The following is a 21,711-nucleotide window of genomic DNA, read 5'->3' as shown; positions in this document are numbered from 1 at the left end:
TTTGAGTGCCTTTCTACCTTCATAAAGACTGAGAGCTTTAACTAAAGCACCTCATCACCCAGTCAGATGTTTATCTGAAAGTGGTAAAGGGTTGATTCCTTTCCAAAATTTTGTTTCAAGAACACATCAGCTACTTTCCCCTCAAAAAGGTGCTAAGCCTAATATTGCATTTTAACCTTGGACTTTCACCCCATGATTAATGTGAATATTTATTTCAATGTGTCCCTCTTACTGGGTTTTACTTTATCCAGTCTTTGGTTGTTTTAGAGAGATGTCACATCATGGTTTTATGCTGTTGCTTTTCATTATGAATGTTTAATTATGAACAGTGACTTTTGTAGATTTCAAATATACAGTTCACAGTTGAGTTTCAGAGGATTTAATTTCTCGGTGTAAAGAGTTTTGTAATGGTGCTTTGTACAGTATGTATTCTAATTTTTTTTTTTTTTTTTGCACATAGGTTCAGTTTCCCTAAACTGATTTATTTGTACCAAATTTTTGTGTTGTACTAAAGTCCAGAGCACACAAGCTGTTTTGAAATTCCTGTTCCACAACACTACATGTGTACTGAACTCCTGGTGTGTTTAAAAGGCTGCATTGGTGGAAGTTCAAGCTCTGCTCCTGTCACAGCACCATCCTCCAGCTCGATGTAGCATCTTTTTAAACAGCACCACACACTTAACAGGTGCCATTTGTTGTACTTTACACTATGTAGTAGGTTCCTGGCTCTGCACATCCTCAGTTCTTTGTCTGTAGTTGTAATTAGTTTATACAAGTGTAATTACTCCTCCACAAACTGACAGTTCTTAGTTTATCATTTCCATTGTATTTATTACAGAGTGTTTTAGCATTGGTATCATTGTATTTTCACCCAGCTGTTACATGAGCTTTAACAAAAAAAAAAATCTGTATAAAATGGTTTTTAAGTACTTAATGTATGTACCCATGCAGAAGTTGAGCAATAAATTGTATGCTGTTTGCACTGTCACAGCATCGATGGTTTTAAAAGTTTGAAGTTTTTTCTTAATTAAATCTTTAAAATGTAACAATGTCATTTTTAAGTAACTCGACTTTGCTTCAGGAGAAAATCCTTGAAATTGGTGCCGTCCTAGGTGCTGTTACCTGCAGTGAGGATGTGCTGAGTGTCCTGCTCAAACACAGCAGCTCTGGCTCAGGCACTGCCTTGGCTTGCCAAGGGCTCAATCTCAGCACTGAGAGCACATGAACAGCCTGCTCTCAAACCTCAGCAAAGCTACACCATCCTCCTGCAGGGAAATCAAGGCAAATTCGGTAACGACTTGCTAAAATTCATCAACTTAGGTGATAAATATTGTCCCTTAAAGGCTTCAACTTAGCCAGGCTTCCAGCAATTCCCTGAAAAGGTTTGGATAGGTCAGGGTTTTGTCTTTCTGGTTTTGGGTCTGCATTTTTGCAATGGTGTCTCATGCTGTAACAGCTGCTGCTTTGTTTGATCTGTAAAAGAAGCTCCTTCAGATGTTGGGGGATTTTCTTCCTGTTGAGCTCTTTTTTCAGTGAATGAGTGTGAATGCTCTGTGGTGTCAGTTCCATCAGAGACACCCCCTCATGGCAACCTTTGAATATTGTATGTACAGTGCAGTCAAATCCAGCATTCCTGTATCACTTCTCTCACAGCAATTTTAAGCAAGAATTATTCTACTAGCAAGAAAAACTAATTAGAGTTGCACTCTTGTCAGACAGGATATATCAGTAATGAACTTCATTAATATCAGCTTGGTTTTATGTAATTGTTCTCAGTTCAAGCCCTCATCCCTCTGTGCTGGCACCTCCCCAGTGTTTGGCTGCTGAGCCCTGGATTTCCTGCTGGCCCTGCACTGTTTATAGCTCTGCAAGATGTACACCAGTGCAGGGCCTGCTGGCAGCTCCTGCCCTCCTGGAAGCACAAATTACAGCCTGAAGTAAGGTCAAAGCTGACTGGTGAAATATTTAATAATTTTTTAACTCTGGTTCTGTCAGTGTGAAGATGGAGTAACCAGGCTGCACCAGTGATCAGGAATGCTGGCCATAGCTCCTTCCCAGGGTTCACCTCCTGCAGGGGCTGATCATGCACAGCTTTAGAAGAATTTGCATTGTTTTCTGTTTCAAATTCCTTTTCCCAGAGCATTTGTGAGTATTTTCTATGCCTTTGTATTTTACCAAGCCAGCAACACCAACCCTGTGAATACAACTGAAGCAGGAGTGGAAGAATCCTCCCTTGCTTGATGTATTTAAATTCCCAGTTACTTATGTCAGGTTTATTGCAGGAATTCTCTAACTTGGCCTTTCACAGGAAACCTGAACCTCTGATGTTCTTTCAAAGATCTTCTTGTGCTTTGTGAGCTTTCCAATCCATGATTTCTGGCTAATGGTATCAGGCTGGCTTAGCAGCAACAGCCCCAGCACAGATGCAGAGGAACCTCAGCCTCCAAGTGTTCCACCAGGAAAACTTCACTAAAGCACTCTGACTTCATCCCAGCTTCCTCTGGTAGAGCCCAACATCACCCCAGCCTGGCCAGGAAGGTAAAAAGCAGTTCAGAAATTTTATTGGTGATCATAAAAGTGCTGTGGAGATCCCAGACCCCAGCAGCTCCACTCCTGACAGGTCAGAATGACACAACAGATATGTTAGAGAAATAAAACAGCCTCACACCCAAAGACTGATCATCTTAGCCAGGAGGGCTGCAGTGACATTTACCCAAGTCAAAAGAAGTGGCTTTGGCTGTACTGGAAGGAAGCCATCTGAAGCCTGGATCTCAGTCTGTCTGCCTCCAGTTCCTGAAAAAAGGTGTCATCATCATTGTGCATGATTGCAGCTTGCAGCTGCTGTATTTCCTTCTCCATCTTTGATCTCACTTCGTTTTTTGATTTTTGTAGCATCTAAAGAAAATACTGACATTAGCCACAGCAGGTAGAAAGAAAAGGCAATTGGAAAAAATTGGGAGTACTTACTTGTGCTTGTGCCTTCTCTCTGGTTTGGATTTCTTGGAATTCTTGAGATAGAGCTTCTGCTAGCATGGAGAACTAAACAACACATGTGTGAGTTGAACTAATTAAAGAAAGACTTCTAAGTGGAAAAACATGATGTGGCTGATGCAGCTGAAGCTTTACCTGATCTCTGTAGTAGTTCTCCAGGGACTGCAGCTCAGCCTGGTGCTCCCTCCATTGCTCATCGCGCTTCTCTCGGGCATAAACCCTCAGCTCCCTCAGTCTTTGCTTCTGAATTTCCAAGCCTTCTTCAAATAACTTTTTAAATATCTGCCAGCAATTAAAAAAAGCAAACCTGAAACTTTCCCAGGAACCTGTAAGTATACATTTACATTTCTCAGCTGCTTTAGCTCCTGATGGAATGGTGTTTACATGAGGATAGCCCATGAAAAAGCACAGTTATGTACCTAGAAATGGTGGTGCAGATACAGCTGAGCTGGATTTGTATTCCTCATTTAGCTGAAATTTTGATAGATAAAATAATTTTTCATGTCAGTTTAGTCAGATGACCCAACTGTGCAAGCCAGGGCCTTTGAACATGCACTGTGATTTACAACCCACCCTGTACTCTGCAGTCTGACTTCAGGACCTTCATCCAGGTTTCCAGCAGCAGGAAATCCAGCCTGGACTCAGCCTTTCCATTCCTCCACAAGAACTCTTACCAGCTGTAGCTCACAGCTTCAGGCAAACAGTTCTCCAATCCTTACCAGGGGATTATGCATTAAACTTCTGATCTTTTATTTTGAAAGGTGACAACTGTGTATCTGTCCTTGCAGAGTTGTAATAACTCTTTGCTTTCCCTCACTCTGATGTCCAGCCCTAATTAGATCATATCAGTCACAAAGTCCACTTTGTTTTACAAACACAACTGAATAACAAGGCTGCCTGTTTGATCAGCTCTCTCAACTGAAGATTTAGATTGTTTTCCTTGGATGGTGACTGTAGGAACAACTTCTTAATCCTACTGTTTCTGAAAACTCATTTCCCCAATTTCTCATGTTACCAGCCCTGTTTTTCCACACTGATACTTCACCCTTTCTCTCCCCTTAGCCCCATAAATCATCCTTTCTTGTTTCACGGTGGTTTGCCCTGCACTGGATCCACATTTCCAGAGCTGGAACCATTTCTGTGCCCTTGACTGCTCAGCCCCTCATCCTGGCTCTGTGCTTTGGTGAAGCGTTGAACGAGCCGACCTCACCCTCACCCTCAGGGCAGAACTGCACCGTGCAGGGCCCTGGAGCTCAGTGCTCACCCTCTCGTGGCGTGCCCGGGCCCGCAGCAGCCTGGCCCGCAGCTGCACCCGGTAATCCTCGCAGTATTTCCTGGCCCGCGCCGCCTGCTGCCGCCGCTCCGTCACCTTGTTCTGAGCCCACCTCTGCCGCTGGATGCGCTGCTTCATTTCGTGCTAGAGGGAGAGCAGCAGCTGTCAGAGCACCCCACTGCCCACAGACACCCTGCAGGCAGAGCTTTGTTCATCACTGCTAATCAGGGTCCTTCACTGAGGAGCTGCTCTGTTACAGCGACCTGAGGCGGTCGCTGTGGTGAGAGAAGGATGAGAATCTTGTTTCTTGATCAGAAGGCTGGATTTATTGATATATAATATATGATACACTATAACTATACTAAAAGGAATAAAGAGAGAGCTTGCAGAGACTGCTAAGCTAAGAACAGAATAGAAGGAATGAATAACAAAGTTCTGTGTTCATGGAATCTCCCCTGAGCTGCTCCTGTGATTGGCCCTTAATGGCACACATGGAAGATGAGCCAATCACAGGATCACCTGCCACATTTCACAGCAGCCAATAACAATTTGTTTACATTCTTTTTCTGGGGCTCTGCTTCCCAGAAGATGGACAAATCCCAAAGAAAGGATTTCTATGAAGAAATGTCTGTGACACTGCTCCACAGCCCAGCTCTGCAGTTAAGGTGTGAAGTTAGTCAGCACTGAGTAGTGAAGTGGTGTCACTGCCACAGGAGCTGCAACACAACCTCAAGTTTGTCCTCCTTGCACTTTTTTGCCTTTTAGAGCAACACTACAGTGTAATAATAATAATATTCCATTCCCATGACCCCAGGAGCTGCACAACAAACAGATTATGTGGCATTTTGAGACCACAGCTACTCAAAGAGCATAAAGTTGTCACAAGACAAAAAGCCACTTGCACGATGTGGGAATATGCATTTTAGCTCCATGTGAAATGTCTGCATTATGTAACAAATAGTCTTCAAAGAACATACCAGTCTCTTGCTGTGATCTTGATCTCTCTTGATAATTGCAGCAAGCAGCTCATGTTTCTTCAAGGCTTGTTCAACCTGGAGGTTTAAAAAAAGCTCATTACTTGCATCATGCTGCAGGACAAGCTGTCCTATGGAGCAGGTTTAAATATTGCCCTCTGCTACGTTTTGGGGTTTGGGTTGTTACCTTGTCTAAGTTAATCAACTTTTGCATCTCATAACTCACTTTTAAACTAAAAGACTGTTCAGAACTAGCAGTGAAAACTCAAAATGCTTTTAAAGCAGAAATAGCAACTCTAGGCAGTACTCAAGAAACCATTATCAGAGAAGGACCACAGGACTCTAGTGGCTGATGAAAAGTTGAACCTTGTGTGTGTAAATCTGTACCTCCCTATTTAACCAAACTCCCAAAACATCCTCCCACACTGCTGTGGGTGTGCAGGAGCCCTGTCAGGCCATCTCTGCTGGCATTCAGCAGGTAAGAATGACAACACTCACTTCAGTCTGCACTTTTGGTCTCGGTCTGGCAGAGGGTGCCTTGAGGTGCTCAGTCTGTGCAAGCTGCTGGTGCCACATTTTCTCCAGAGTGTGGGAGGAAATGTGCAGGTGGGGAAACTCCTCCAGGAGCTGCAGGAGGAGGTCATTGTCTCTTATTGTCACTGCAGGATAAAGAAAGAGGTAAGCAATAAATTCCTGGAGAATACATTTAGTTGTAAATTCATCCAGACAATGTCAGCGTAAGTCAAGAAATATTTTACCCTGAACACTGTATAAAACCACCATGCTGCTGATACCATGTCAAGCTAAACCCAGCAGGACTTCTCATCCTGCCAGTACAGCAGCAGAGAAAGCAATCTCAGTCTTTTGTTGTTTTCTCTGAAGAATTGATTTGATAGCTCAGATGCCATTTCCCTACCCCACCACACCCAGCTAGGACAGGTATCCCCTTCTTTCTTCACGTGTTGTGACCATCACTAATCAGTGATTGCTTTCTCTCTCTCTCTGGTTGCAGCAACTTAAAATAAAGCCAGCACAGCCCTGGCAATGACAGATCCAGGTCAAGTAAACAGGTGCAAAATAAACTGGTTTGCAACCACCTCATTCCCATCCATTACATCTTTGATCTTTCTGGCAGGAAAAGATGATGGGGAGATGAAACAAAAGGGGATTTACCAAAGGCCTTCAAAAACTGGAATAAAAATAACCAGTGTAGCTGAGCAACATTCAGGTATGTAGGAGATTATCTGGTGATCTTATCCATAGGCATGCACAGTGCTGGTAACCAAAACTGGGCCTGGGATTTGCAGCCTGGCTTTCCTGGAGCATCACAGGGGCAGCATTAACACCACACAGGCAGGGCCCTGACAGAAACTGCTCAGTGACCTGAACATGGCTCAGCTCCAGCCACAGCCCAATTTAAAATCTGATACATGCTCAGAAAAATAACAAAAGGAGAGCTCAGACTGCAGTGGAATAAGCACAGGAGCAGCAGCAATGGAAAAAAGCCCTGAAAATAATCCAAGGGATTTTAAGGAAGTAGTAAATGGGTCACAAGTTGATTGTGCACTGATGGTTTACATTTATGTAAAGCATTATCTTCCCTAACAAAAATCCAGACATATAGAGGTCAGAAGAAGGGAAAATGCTCCAGCTGACTGGTATATGTTGGACTGGTGCCTTTATTCCTGGAGTTCAACACATGCTTTCAAAAGATGCCAGTTTTCCAGCAAGTAGAGTTTTGCAGTTCTTACTTGGAGCTGCTTGCTTTGGCTTCCTGATCCCTCGTTTTGGAATCCACTGGCTGTGTTTGGGATACTGAGGTGTGGTTTTTCTAGAATAAACTTTCACTGGCTGAGACACTTTTGGAGGTTCTTGAAAGACATTTTCTTTGCACTCTTGTTCCTTAGGAGCAGATGTAAAACAGATGGAGAACAGGTATGAGAAGGGAAACACTGACAGAACACAGTTTGGCCATCAGAACTTAAACATCTTTCAGACTTTAGAATGAGAACTTGGACATCTTGCATTGGATTCTCCAGAAGGCCAGAATTTACAAAATGCAGGTCAGGGTTCAAATAAAGGATAAATCTCATCATTGCATAACCTCAGCTCTTCTGCAGCACTTAACACTGGTAAGTGACTACTTCAGTTGTACAGTGTTCTAACTATGACACTGGGAGTCAAGGAGGTTTTGTTCCCTAAAGTGTCTGGACAGACCATCTAGACAAATTTAAAAAGAAAAAAATCAACCAAACAAAACACAACCAGCAATCCCAAGTGTGCATCACTTACCACTTCCTTGGCAGCTTCTCTGAGCTTGGAAATTCTTTGCCTCTCCCTCGCTTCAAAAACTCTCAGCTCATTTTCATAAGCTTTAGTGACCAGCTAGAAAACAAAAAGAAAAGGACTTGTCAGAGGAAATAATCAGTCCATACAGCCACCTTGTTAACTTGGTTGCTGCATGGGTCAAAGTCGCTTCTTCCACTTAAAATTCTTTTTTACAAAATTTGGGGTTTAAGTCTCTTCCTCAGCAGGCTACAGACAAACAGCATATGATTGCTAGAGGAGACCAGATGCTCCCATTACATAAAAGTTCTGGTTTTGTGGGTTTATTATAACTGTTGGTAAGAACTACCACAAGGTCCAGTCCAAAAATAAAAATTACCTTGGCTTTTCTTGTTCTTTCATCCCTTTCCTGCTGCAGGTGGCTGAGGATTGTCTTTATCTGGCCTGTCCCTCTGCCCCTCTGTTTCTGTTCCTGGTGCTGAGACAAGGGAGAGGCTGGGGAGAGGGACCTTGGCCTGCCTGGGTACCTTGGGCGTGGTGTGTCTGCAGGGAAGGAGCATTCACTGAGTCAAATTTGAGATTAAAACCCCAGTGAATTGTGAGACCCTCATTTCAGAACCACGTCCTGTGAGCTTGTGTTCTGCCTCTCCCCCCACCTGCCATACATTTCTTACTGCAGCTGTGTTTCACCTGTATTTTTTTACCATTTTTTTAAGTTAAACACAAACTCGTTGCAATTCTGTTACTGCAGCTCAGGTTTGGATCAAAGAAATGAACTAGCAATAGAAATAAAATAGAAATGAGCTAGCAATACAAAACTCAGGAACTAACTGTAATTCAGTGTTATTGAAGTTGGAGGGGGACGACCCACCTTGCATTGGTCAGCATCGACTCCACTTTATTGATCAATCAGGCACTTTTTATAACAGTGTTAATTCACTTCATGCATATTGCAAAATCTGAGCTCACAATAGGTCAGAGATAACACACCAACTCCTCCTATGTTTCCAATACCAAGATTTGGGTTCTCAAAATTATTCTTGCTTTCCCAAAACAGCCAAAGATAGAACATCCACTTGTTATGAGAAAGCTGCCTGAGAACTCTGATGTGCAAGGCTCTCAAGGCCTTCATGTTGGTCACTTTTACCTGTAGTTAAAAATAACCTGAGAACCTCTGCTGTTCACAGAAGCAGGCTGTGAGAATCTGCTCCTCACAGCTGCTTTCTAAGCCATCTCTGAAAAAATCTCCAACACAGTGTAGCAGCTTTCATTTATGTTTGTTTCCATCCCAAGACTGGCACAAGGGCTGTCACCTCTCCCAGCTGTCCTTGGGCCATAGTCCATGGCACTGTCACTGTGGTGGGACAGGCTGTCCTCCTCTGGCAGCTCCCCTCCTCCTGTGGGCTCACCCAAAGCTCTCTTCAACATCTGAGGGACAGAGGGGTTTTTGTTCAATAGACAGTTCTAGAGCTGAATGAACTAAAGGCAGGTGTTAGCTGCAGATTTCCTTTCCATCCACACTGCACTGATATTCTGAATTCTCTCCACTGGCATCACCAAAGCTGCATGGCTCAGCTGAACAAAGAGGAGACTGCACTTACCAAATCCAGTTCCCTCAGCCTGCGAGACAGATTTTCTGATGCTTCATGGAACTCCTGCTCCTTGGCTGTTCTGTGGGAAAGTGAATCTTCGACTGAATCTGGGGTGGAATTTTCATATCTGCTAAAGCAGAAAACAGACAGATTTCATTTCTGCTCTAAAAACTTGACAATGAGCATTAGCTCACACAATTCCAGCTCTTTTGCATGTTTTTTACAGGATTAAGTAAAGCAGAATCTATAAATGCCTATAACATATTTAACAAAATGAGTATATGTCAGGAGAAACAGGAAATCTTTCTGTGAGAATTATTCTTTCACTGTCACACAGCCAAGGAAAGAGAGATCTCATTTGAAAAGGGAGGAGGGGGCTGGCTGGTCATGGAAATCAAAGTTCCAAAGTGGTTCAGTACCAAAAATCTGAATTTACCTTGTTGTTCTAGGCCAGTGCTGAGACTCAGGTCTTGGGGTTTGTGTTACTTGTTCAGTCACTTGTGAGAGCTTTTCCTCAGAAGAGGCAGATATTGAAGACTCAGATACCAGAGGCACCTAGGAAAATGAGTAAAGGAAGGTTTTATAAATCCTGTGAGTAGAGATGCTGTAACAGAACCATCCCAAATCCTGTGAGTATAGATATATAAAAATATTTCTATTTCCAGGCTCCTGACTGCAGATAGTGTGCATTGGAGAATGAATGTTTAAAGGAATGGACTAGCAAAATATGGAAGATCAGCTCACAGCTAAACCATGGAAGCAGACCAGGGTTAGGTTAAGGTAATGGGTATCTCCACTTCATCAGCCTGGGACTGATGGAAATAAACTGAATTTCCCTTAGTACAGACTGAGCTGCAGTTCAGCTCCTGTTCCTGTGCCATTCAGCTGCACTGGTTCAGTTCTGCCTGCTAACTTCTCCATGCAAACTGGAGGAACTGGGGCTTGGCATGGCCATCCTGGGAAATGCACCAATGGAAAATGAGTTCCAGAGACAATGTGCAAGTAAAAGCTGTTTAAACTACTGGGACAAGCAAAGTCTGTGAGTACCTCTTGTGGCTGCAGAAGGCAAAATTGTGTTTCCAGAGAAAGAAACTTCCTTTACAGACACATTTCTACAGGCCCAGATTGGTGATCAGTCTGTGGGTTTTGCATTATTCAGTTTTTGATAAGCAAAGGACAATGCAAGAAAATAAAAGGGGATAATATAATAAGCAGTTCATGGATCTTTAAAAATGAGTAAATCTAAGTTTTATTTGCCAAAATCCCCAAAATTCTTACTAATTTAGAATGCTGATATACTTCAGAGAAAGGACATGACTGTACTCCTGTGCTTTGTACATTTTTGATTCAAAAGCAAGTTAGCCAGTAACTGGTTGGTTGTGGTAAACAGAACTCTGTGGGTGCTGGCTCTGTACATTCTGGAGCAAACAGCTCCAGGAAGAACTGACATGACTCACAGACTGCACATAATCACAGTCTAACAACACTGCATCACTGACTGTATATTGGGGAAAGAAAGCCTAAAGCAGGTGTGAAATAAGCCCAGAAGTGCCACAAGATAACAGAGAAATTAAGCAGAAATCAAAAACTACTGATTGAAATTGCAAAAATTAAGATGTACCTTTGTCACATTGTCCTTGGCATCACCTCCCAGCATTTCTCCCAGTGCAGAAGCAGATGACAGGCAAGGGTGAGTTAATGGCACTGTGCCTCCTAATGTGGGCAACAAGGAAAGAAAGATGTGAGCCAGGGCTTGTGGATTCAAATTATTCAGAGATAGAATGACAAAGCAACTGTGGTTACCCAGTTGTGACATTCATTTTGGTAATTTCCCCAGTCTTCAATGTTCAGTGTCATGGGAATGCTATGGAAACTAAAAAAGGTAAGCAGTGTTTCCAAGGCAACAGAGAAAATGAGTACTGAAAAAAAAAATAGCTTCTAAACCTTTTTTACAATAGCAGTTAATGGCTTTTTCTTAGAATTGAAACTGGCTTGTCTGGTCCATGTTTCTCTGCTCAGAATAAGCTCAGCCATGGGACTTATCTGCTGGAAGAGGTTTCTGTGGCACAGACCCATCTTAACGGGATTAACTAAGAAAGGAGTTGAACTGGGGACATGGATTACTTTTTTCCAGTAGAGGGAACAGATTAAAAGTAACCTATTTTTGTTTCTCTGTAAAGCAGAGATAGAAATATGAACTTGTGGCAGAATTTAAAAAAAATGCACTAGCAGATTCAAAACAATGTTTTTTGTGGTGCCAGTAAAAATAAATGCAACATTATAACACTTAAGAGTTACCCTAGAGGATGCAATTTTCTCTCACCAGGGATTTTTCTGGATAGAGGAAGACCATCAGAAACATCAGGAAATTTTTGGGTAAGTGACTTTTCAATCTGAAACAAAAAGCAAGATGTGTTCTATAAATTCACAGGAGAGTGGTGACAGGAAGCTCATACATTAGGTCTGTCTGCAAATGGAAATCAATGCTGAATTTATAGATAGATAAAAATCACTATAATTATTTTGTTTACTGTACTGGCTGTGGAGATGTGTATGTATATATATATAAATTTGTATATGTATATATATATGTATATATGTATAAAATAAACACATCCCTCAAACTAAATTCCTCTCTGGACACTTAGTGAAGAATGAATCTACAACCCAAAATTCCTGCAACTGAAATAAACACTGACACATTCAGAAGTGTTCTTCAGGGAGCATCTACTCCCATTCTGCAAGTACAGGAGGAGGTTTTCAAATGAAAGCAGTATTGGTTGCTCAGAGAACATGCAATCATCAAAGGGAAGGTTTTTCCTTACAGCAGGAGCGTTCAGTGCCCCTGTGCCAGGCAGGGCTGCTGCTCTGTGGGGATCTCTCCAGGCCGGATGTGAGGGCTGGAACGGCGGCAGCAGAGGGATCGCCGGCTGGATGGGCTCCCCCAGTTTGGTGGCACTGACACCCAAACTGCCCTGGGGAGGCTCAGGAACAGCCTCCAGCCCTCCTGAAGAGGCAAACACAAGGAATTGCAGTGTTATAGGGGAAAGCAGAGCAGTTTTGTGCATTGTACATAACAAAAGGAAGTGTCTCCATAGCAAATGTGAGCTGCACCTTTGTGGGATTGCACAGGACAGTGCTGTAACATTTTTCAGCCTTGAGAAAATTATTTTGGATGTGAAGATCTTCCACAAAGACTTTTTAGTGTTTTGAACCAGAAAAGAAAAGAATACAAACCACAATACAAATTAAAAACAGCCTGGCTGAAGCCAAATCCTAGCTAAGCAGAAATACCCCAGATAATGGAAGTCTGCCCACTCTGAGAGACTGAAACATTGCTTTTCTGAAAGAATTTATTTTAAAACGTGACTAAAGTGCTTCCATTCACAACTAAAGCTCTCCTCCACACTACCCTCGTTCCCTACACCCCTAAATCAGAATCAGGTGGATGAGCTGTCAGAAGAATCAATACTCACCATCTTCCCTTTGGTTTTCAGTCCCCCTTTCACTTTCTGAGAACTGTCTGGGCAATGCTATAAGAGCCTCTGTGCTTTCAGATTCTTCTGCCTCCGTGTCCTTTCCTGCTAGACAGAGCACAGGCATCTGAAATTCTAGAAGTGGATGCTTAAAAAAATTAAATTAAGATCTATAAAGCATCTTGCTGTGAACTGTTGAGATGGACAATTTTAATGTCTGCTCATTGCTTGGTGTCAGCAATCCATAATAAGCTCAAAATAGGTCTGTTAAATTCTTATTTGTAACTCCAGTCAATGAAATGTTCACAATTCATAATATTTCTTTATGCCTCTACTTGAGGAGATGAATCATCAATAAGAACAGGAAGAATTGGAATGTTCTTATAAAAAAGATGAAATAAGAATGAGCTCAATTTAAGTCATTTGTACACTACTCCTTTTAGAGCGATCCATTAAGTTCTGAAGGGGCCCACACTCCTGAGAAATCTTCTTTAAGAATGAACTTAGTAATTTTTTAGTCTTAAATAATACATGTTACACTGCAACAAATGAAACAAAGTCTTCAGAATTCTCCTATTCTATTGAACAAAATAAAATGCCTTTGAAGAACTGAATTAGAACTCAAAAAATAAACCTTTATCCAAATAAAATCGTGCAGGAGTCAGGAAAAATAATGCCTGGAATATTTACTTCCAGAAATTTTAACTTCAGCAAGATGTATTTGTTTATTGTAGATTGTCTGGGGGTTTTAAAACAAGGATTTAAAACAGTATTTATCTGAAAGAAGTAACTTTTTAAAAGGAAACCAAAAAAAGCCTAGGAGTCTTACTAGAGAAGAGTCAAAGATTTTTTCTCACCCAAACTCACCTTCCCCTCTCTTGGAAAACGAATAAGCAGTATCTCCAAGTTTAATTAATTCACTGGTAGATCCTGAGCCATCTGTATCACAAGTTAGAATGAAATATTCTGACTGGGACCTAGGGGGGAACATAAAGCCATCAAATATTTCCTCTCTCAGCCTCTGCCCGTGCAGCCCACGAGAGGGAGCTGCCGAGGAGCTGAGCAGGACCAGCCCTGCTGCCACCCAGCAAACCAGAGCAGGAGCCACAACCATAAACTCAGCTTAAAACCAGAGCAGGAGCCACAACCATAAACTCAGCTTAAAACCAGAGCAGGAGCCACAAACTCAGCTTAAAACCAGAGCAGGAGCCACAAACTCAGATTAAAACCAGAGCAGGAGCCACATAAACTCAGCTTAAAACCAGAGCAGGAGCCACATAAACTCAGCTTAAAACCAGAGCAGGAGCCACATAAACTCAGCTTAAAACCAGAGCAGGAGCCACAACCATAAACTCAGCTTAAAACCAGAGCAGGAGCCACAAACTCAGCTTAAAACCAGAGCAGGAGCCACAACCATAAACTCAGCTTAAAACCAGAGCAGGAGTCACATAAACTCAGCTTAAACCCAGAGCAGGAGCCACAACCATAAACTCAGCTTAAAACCAGAGCAGGAGCAACATAAACTCAGCTTAAAACCAGAGCAGGAGCCACAACCATAAACTCTGCTTAAAACTAGAGCATGAGCCACAAGGTAAACTGAGCTTAAAACCAGAGCAGGAGCCACATAAACTCTGCCTAAAACCAGAGCAGGAGTCACAACCACACACTGAACTCAGCTGAATGAATCAATCTAAAACTGATCAAAGTTTTCAAGTTGTTTCATTCCACACAAAAAGTAAACTTAAGGGAAACAAAACCAGCAGCTCTTCAAGGGCAAAAGAAGGCCCAGATGCAATTTTAGCCCAATCAGAGGAGTCACCTCACATTCCTTTTGGCATATGCAATCAGTAGGTGTCTATACTATAAAAAACCTACTAATTTCTCTACATATAACAGTCAATCACTATGTTTAAGCAAATATTCAGAACTGTTCTTACCTTTCAGCTGATGAGAGCAGTGTGTGTTCTGTAAGTTGATCAGCAGTGCTTTCCAGCTGCTCTTGAGGTGCAATTTGAATTTCATCACTGGACAGCACATTTATCTCAGCTGTTCATAAACAAGAGGTAATTATTTTCAGGAAAAGTACTTCCACCTATCAACTAACAGGTACTACTTCCAATATCATCAGAACAGTGTTTGTGTAATAGCAACACTGTAGAGTTTAATCTAAAATGATGACATGTAATGTTCCCCATAGAGAGGGGGAAGGTAGGGAGGTGGGGCAACTTTTATGGTAAATTTTGCCATATATCCCCTTGCTCCAGTTATTAATAAACCTTTCTTCTTCCTCAAAAGAATTAAACTGTGCATTTACAGCTAGAAAATCTGAGCCACTAACCCCCAGTGGGTAACAAGAGTGGCAGTGTGAGGGAATTTTCCTCAAACAACCCCTGCTATGGGCCTATCCCAGGACCCTCTTCCTGGAAAGGCTGCTGTCCCCCTTCTCCCCTGGTAAATAGAAGGGATATTTGCTCATTCTTCCAATTAAAGCCAACATTTCCCTCCCTGAATCCTAATCCTCAATCATCTACTTATAGGTTGAAAAGCAACTAACCAAGGATGAATTGTCTAGAGTAGGTTTCTCAGAAATATTATGTAAGTTTGGGGAAAAAACATCTATTTTATTATTGTTTATGAAAATGAGGAATGCAAATATTCAGCTTCACCCCTGAAAGTTTTCCTCCCCTAAGGTCAGTTTTGTCTTTCTCTTCTCTCCATTGTCAAGGTTGTAAGTTACAAACCCAAATAAATCTTTGCTACATTGGAAACACTTTGGGTTTACATCTCACCTCCAGTCTGAGAAGATGTTTCACTGACTTCTCTAAGATACTCCAACAAACCATCAAATATTTCCAGGAGGTTTTTGATAGATTCCCTGTCTCCTTTCACAATGTTCTCACCTTAAGAGAAGGCAATGACACATATTAATAATTAGTACTTCACAGAAGAAATAGTCTCAAAAGTAGGAATTTTCTGTAGAAGAGTGCTTGGAAATTCTTGTAAAGGTGTCAGCTCAGAAAACACCTTAAGGTCACTTATTTATGACTATGTAGGTAAGCTTAAACTATATTTTAAGTGTTCTAAATTGGCATATTTTCAGTTTTAGTAAGTTTATTGATGCAGTAACTGCTGACACACTCACAAAATAAATATTCTGAGATATTTTCAAGGACAATTGGTATTTAATATTTTTCTAATACATAAAACTATAGCATGAAGCAGTCTGTGGAGTGGCAGCAGGATTTTGCAAACACCAGCCACTGTATTACAGGCACCAAGTCAGATCCTTCTTATCAAGCAGTTTTCATTCTTTGCTGTGTGAGAACATACTCAGGAATACTCAGGGAAAGCCATAATCTATGTACAGATAAAAAACACAGTTCAAGTCTTTACTCCCCAACTCTTAAAAATATATGAACAAGTTTGAAACTCCAGGGTCATGTCTTAAAAACCAGTATCCAAGTGTACATTATGATGCACAGTGTCCAAGCCTGAGCCAGCAGCAGATTTCAGGTAACACTGTGGCAGTCAGATGAAGCAGGGCTGGATGTTAACTCTAACATTTCTTACTCTTATTTATTCTCTGCTTGCTGTTTCAATGTATAACCTGATGGCCAAGGCAGTGGGTCAGTGTTCTGGTGACATCCATACCATAACAAGAGATTCCATGCAAGTCTGAGAGCAAGCTGTGTAACACCTGGTTCTTAAAGAGTTCAAATCAAACCACACAAATATTCAACTGCATTTGTCTCCTTAAACCAAGTACTTACCTGTGATGTGAGATAAGCTGACCTGCAAATAATCCAATGCCAGGGAATCTATTACTGCTTGCACATTATGTGCATCATCCTCTTGGCTTCTGGGAGTAGCAATGAAATCTATTTAAAATAAAGAATAGATTTTAGACTATTTAAATGGATAGCTTGTTGCAAGTACCTTAACAATGAAACTACTTTAATTTCTGGCTACAAGCTAGTATTTTTTCAGTACCTTGTGTGCTTGATGAAAAGCCCAAGTATTATATATGGTCCTAGAAAACCTTTTATAAATACTGAGCACAAACTTGTAACACCCCTTGGGAGACGTGAGGTTTTATCAGGATTAAATTCAAGCACAGATCACTGAAGCATTTCTCCTCCACTCCCAGCACACACACCTAGTTCAGACCATCAAACTGGAACTGCAGTTTGTGTTAGGGCTTCTTCTTTCCCTGTCACACACTGATTGCACTGCAATGCACTCTGCTTAATTGGGAACAACATTATTTTTAGTTCTGTGCTTACATTTAACAAGACTTCTACCTTCAATAGGTGCCACTTACCTCAGTGCTCTTAAAACCTTCTGCAATCAGTAGTCTGACACTTCCTACACATAACAGCTTATAAACAAAGCAAATGCATAATTGTACAGCCTTTGCTTAGTGGCTGTCACTGCAGCCCAGTGGAGCTGGGTTAAAGCAGGGTTAAATCACAGCTCAGCTTTACAGACTCTAAGTATCAAGCATTTTATGAGAGCAGACTTCAGTGTTAACCCTACTGTAAGATAAAATAAGCCAGTTCACACCCTTCAAAAGTACCAGGCCCACAGACAGCTTTCAAGGCCTCATTTACAGTAGTTTTGTTGTGGCTATCCTCATAGCTGCCATTCATAGCAGGCCAAAGTTAAAATAAAACTGGCCAATACCACTTAAATCTTCTTAAAGAATTACAATCTTCTATTTTTGTCTTTGGAAGGATGCAAATACTTTAAATCCCTACATCTGTAGGAAGTACTACAAGTTTAAATTTTATTTAACTACACAGAGACAAAAATAAAAAACAGATTTAGCAGTTATCATACCTACCTGGTACCTTTTCTCCTAAGATTGACTCATAAAGACAAACAAACAGGTCAGCCCCACATTCTGAGAGATGCTTTATGTGCTGGTTTATGTGACAGGTCCTACAAAGATCATTGGCAACATCAACCCAATCTGTTCAGAAGAAAAACATAAATGTCAGAACTGAAAGACACAGACATAAAGATGTGGTTATTTACAGTGAAAGGTAACCACTGTGTCTTTAACTCCACCAGAGGTGGTCAAGCACAGCAGGCTGACCCATCCATCCAAAACACTAAACATTGTTCAAGTGCAATCATAGCCCAGCTGGACTTGGGAGGTGAAAAGCACCTAAGTACCACATGCTGGGCTGGTTAATTTTTTGGCTAGGCAGGTTATTTTTTTTTCTATGTAATGAAAAACAAATTTGAATCTGGGCACATAGCCAGGAACTCTAAACCTTCAAGACTCTAACAAGCCAAGCTTTGGTACACTATCTATCAATGATCAGAAATGACAGGTTCTTTTTTGGAAAACATGAGCTTCTCTGACAAACCCAGGTTCTCTAATAGGCTCAGGCAATATCATCAGTGCCAATGTAAAACTCCACATGAAAAGTAAATGATACTGTAATTAATTATTAAGTATTAGCAGAATACAGAGGTGGTCCCACCAAGTGCTCTGTTGAGCACAGTGAGATCATAAATATTGTGATTGTTCCCAAACTTTGAGACCTGAGATCCATGTGCTTTGAAGGACACGTATTCTAACAAGCATTAAGAACTATAATTTATGGGAGATGGCATAAGGCCCCTTTGGAAGGAAAAAGTACAGAATTACTACAACAGAAACTAATTTGTAGTTTTCAGCCTTCTGTACACAGGAGTGTTACTTTTCATCCCTCTACTCCTCCTTCAGTTCCAGGTATCACTTTAGGTTTCAGATGCATGAAAGGTTAAAGCAGCATCTCCTACATTCCAGGCTGATGTCTTGGAACACTTGAATTGCTGTTTATCTGCAGCTTTATTAAGCTAAAAGTGTCGCTAGGAAAGGAACAAAGACAAAAGAGGGGAAGGGAGAGGTTACCGCAAAGAGCTTAAAAAGCCGTAACACAAGAAAACGACAGCTTTATAAATGAATAAACATGAGCTGCATGGATGAGCTTTATAAATTAATAAATAATGAGCCGAATAAAATTGTGCCAGCGACGCGAGCAGCGGGGAGGGGTGCTGAGGGAGAAGGAAGCTCTCCGGCTCTGCGGGCGCCGGGCCGGCCGCTGCTCCGGAACCCCGGGAGCGGGCTGGGCCCCACCTCAGCACGGACCCCTCAGGGCCGGGCCCCGCGAGCCGCACCCGGAGCCCCCCGGGCCCAGCCCTACCTGCGCCCTCAGCGCTGCCCATGGCGGCACCAACGCTCGGGGCCGCCCCCGCCATTTAAACGGCGGCCTGCGCGCTCATTGGGCAGGCGATGCCGGAAGGGGCGGGGCCGCGTGCGCAGCGGTGTCCGGCGCTGTCGGTCATGGCCGGTGTGACGGGAGCGGGGCGGGGCCGATCCCCTCTGTAACAGGACTGGGAACGGGCCTGTGTTTGGGCTGGGAGCGGGCAGCAAAGAGCCCGTGCCCCAAAGCCGAGCCCCAGCCCCGGTCATGGGCCATTCCCGCCGCCCCCCGGTCACGTGGCGGGCGGTCCCGGTGCGGCCCCGCCGTTCCCCGCCCGAGCGCTCCGGTTCCGCCCGGCCGGTGCCGCCACCGGCGCAGGGCCCCGCGGGCCGAGCCTCCCGGGCAGTACAGGCCAGAACCGGGGCGTTCCGGCCGCCAAGCGCGGCTGGCAGCGTAAAATGGCGGCGGGGGAGGGGGGGTTTGTCCGTGAGGCTCCGCCTTGGTCACCTGAACGGGAGGCGGGGGTGGCGCTGCCTCGGTAACGCGGGTGGGGACAGCGCCGGCCGGGGGCGGGGGTGGAGCGGGGGAAAGTTCTAGTGCTTGACCTTGCAGGTTGACCCGGGACGTTGGCTGGCCGGTATGTCCATTACCGCGGGTTGGTGTTCATTGCCACGATACAGGTTTGACAGGGTCATCCGAAGGCATTTCTGCATGAAAGGAGAGCTAAAACCTGTATTAAAAATAGCATCTATAAATGAAAGTCACTGTATTAGCTGCTGGCATGCAGTTTATTGGACAGGTTGCACGGTGAAAGTCTGTTATTTCCTTTCCGAGTAACAGAATTCCATGCTCCTTAGGAATTCTGGGTTTTCCATGTTGAAAGCAAAAATGGTGCCCTTTGTCATGAAACTCCTTGAGCACAACAAAAGCAGGTGAGGTTCCAATTTTACCCAGCAATTAAACCTCAGTGCTGTGAGCTCCAGCAGGGCACGGGCGTCATTTGTAGATCCAAATCCAAGTGCACACAGCACCTCAAGAACACAAAAGAGCTTTTGTTGTGTGTAAGCAAACACAGATCAGTGCTATCGAAACTAAACTAAACACGGATTTCAGTTTGCTACATACACAGCTCCGCAAAGCTGTGTTGATTTGTTTCCATGTGTTGGCTATAATTAAGAGAACACGGGAAAATCAATGATGTTTAACTTAGGAGGGTGGAACAGAAAAATGAGGAAGTTTTTTTACAAAGGAAATTGAAAGGAGTTCCTTGCAGACTTAACTGCGTGTAGACAAGGCAGGGGCTGTATTTTTGTTTAGTCTTTTCAGTTCATTAAAACCTTGGAAAGATTAAACAGCACAGTAACAGGAGACACAAAGTTATACACAAACACAATCAAATTAATCTGTGTTAAGATAAATGCAATAGAACAAGAAAATTTATTTTTACAGCCTTTGCAAAAATCTTTTTCAGACTTATCAGGAACAGGAAGCCAGTAGGGTCAGAGGGTGGAGAGTGTTTATAGGGGTGTTTGGGGGCAAAAATCTTTCACAAGCCATATTAAATAAGTAACGCTATACTGAAAAAAATCTGGGGAGATTCCTCTACTAGAAATTTGCTGGGATAGTGTTAAGAAAACCAGTCAAGTTGGAGTGCTATTGAAATAAAAAATTAATTACAACAAAAATGGTTGAGCAAGGTGGAATTCCAAATTGCTGAGGGTCGAACAGCTGTGGCTATTCATAAACAAAATAAGCCTGACTTAGGTGTTACTTTTGAGGACAATATCATGCAGACCTCTAGTCTTTGCCAACCTTGCTCTATTCTTAGCAACAATTTTTTAAAAGGACAGAAAATAATACAGAACAGATCAAAACCATCTTTATATTTTCATTATGTAGATCTGTATGGGGTCGAGATCTTAAATGCTGTGAATTTCTTGACAGTAAATTTAAAAAAAGGCAAGGAAAATTATAAGCGTGGAATTGCTTTAAAAGGAGAAAAAATTACACTGCAGCTTTGGTTTTTTATAGAGGTATATTAGAAGGTAGTAAAGTCCACAAACAGTATAAATAAACAGAAAGTTATTATTCACGATTTCTACTAACCCATTGTTTTATGCCCCTTGTTGTTATCCAACAATATGGTGAAAATGAAAGTAAATGTGCTTCAGGTTGCGTACACGGAAACTGTAAAACACATTGTCATGGTATCTTACAAGCTAAGGGCATAAATAGAACCAAAATGTAAAGAAATGGCCATCAAATGCAGTTATTTTTGTCCCAGAAAAGCCTTAAAGCACAGATTGCTAGAAGGTGGGAGGATATAAACGGGAAGTGTTGTTACGGCACTTCTTCCTTATGTTGTTTTCATTTCTTCCCTCTCTGCTTGCAGCAGGTGGCTGCACAGGGGTGTTCGTGCTTAAAACTTCAACTTGTGTGTGTGTAAAGCCTCAGGGTGCCGGACACTGGCCCGGCAAAGGCGGTGGGTGAGCAGCAGTGTCCTCTTGGGGTATTGAGTGTTTTTATCCTGTGCCTTTTGGTGGGTGAGCAGCAGTATCCCCTTGGGGTATTGAGTGTTTTTATCCTGTGCCTTTTGGTGGGTGAGCAGCAGTGTCCCCTTGGGGTGTTGAGTGTTTTTATCCCGTGCCTTTTCAGCTCTGCTGCACCTCGGGTGACCTTTGACTCAGGTTACTGGCCCTGGTATGGAATCCAAAAAAAAAACACTTGTAACTTTACGGACATTTGTTTATAAATATATCTGTTTACATATATGTTTATGAACATTTTAAAAGTTACAGCAAAAAAGAACTCGCCTGAGGAGGTTTGACGTTATTTTGGGTCCAGCTCTCCAGGATCCGCACATCTGGCTCCTCCCGAGAGCGAAAGTCACAGGTGGGCATGGGGCCAATCTACCGTGAAGTG

The 21,711-nt window shown here is 42.6% G+C and overlaps 1 protein-coding gene and 1 long non-coding RNA gene across 5 annotated transcripts; one reads left to right on the top strand and one right to left on the bottom strand.

The window, feature by feature from the left end:
- Nucleotides 1-363: 363 nt before the first annotated feature.
- CEP95 (centrosomal protein 95) lies at nt 364-19,270 on the bottom strand. Of its 4 annotated transcripts, none has more exons than XM_074554893.1 (22): nt 18,790-19,269; nt 17,436-17,564; nt 16,363-16,470; nt 15,382-15,492; nt 14,530-14,638; nt 13,460-13,569; nt 12,593-12,700; nt 11,942-12,123; nt 11,440-11,509; nt 10,738-10,829; nt 9,553-9,671; nt 9,126-9,246; nt 8,838-8,952; nt 7,904-8,067; nt 7,531-7,623; nt 6,990-7,140; nt 5,737-5,897; nt 5,242-5,316; nt 4,256-4,408; nt 3,127-3,273; nt 2,968-3,039; nt 364-2,895 (listed from the first exon to the last, which is right to left on the bottom strand). In XM_074554893.1, exons 1-22 carry the CDS (start codon nt 18,842-18,844, stop codon nt 2,719-2,721), a joined length of 2,622 nt encoding a protein of 873 aa, XP_074410994.1. In that variant the 5' UTR covers nt 18,845-19,269; the 3' UTR covers nt 364-2,718. The 4 variants fall into 4 exon arrangements, with proteins under 4 accessions (XP_074410994.1, XP_074410996.1, XP_074410995.1 ...); XM_074554895.1 differs by having other exon boundaries at nt 9,126-9,243; XM_074554894.1 differs by having other exon boundaries at nt 12,593-12,697.
- Nucleotides 5,897-11,702, top strand: LOC141731192 (uncharacterized). The gene is made up of 2 exons (XR_012583157.1): nt 5,897-6,466; nt 7,146-11,702. It is a non-coding gene; the product is annotated as an uncharacterized LOC141731192 (long non-coding RNA).
- Nucleotides 19,271-21,711: the final 2,441 nt, after the last annotated feature.

Source organism: Zonotrichia albicollis, chromosome 19, assembly GCF_047830755.1.
Source record: "Zonotrichia albicollis isolate bZonAlb1 chromosome 19, bZonAlb1.hap1, whole genome shotgun sequence".
In the NCBI taxonomy this organism is placed as follows: domain Eukaryota; kingdom Metazoa; phylum Chordata; class Aves; order Passeriformes; family Passerellidae; genus Zonotrichia; species Zonotrichia albicollis.
This window is presented reverse-complemented; position numbering and strand designations above follow the sequence as displayed.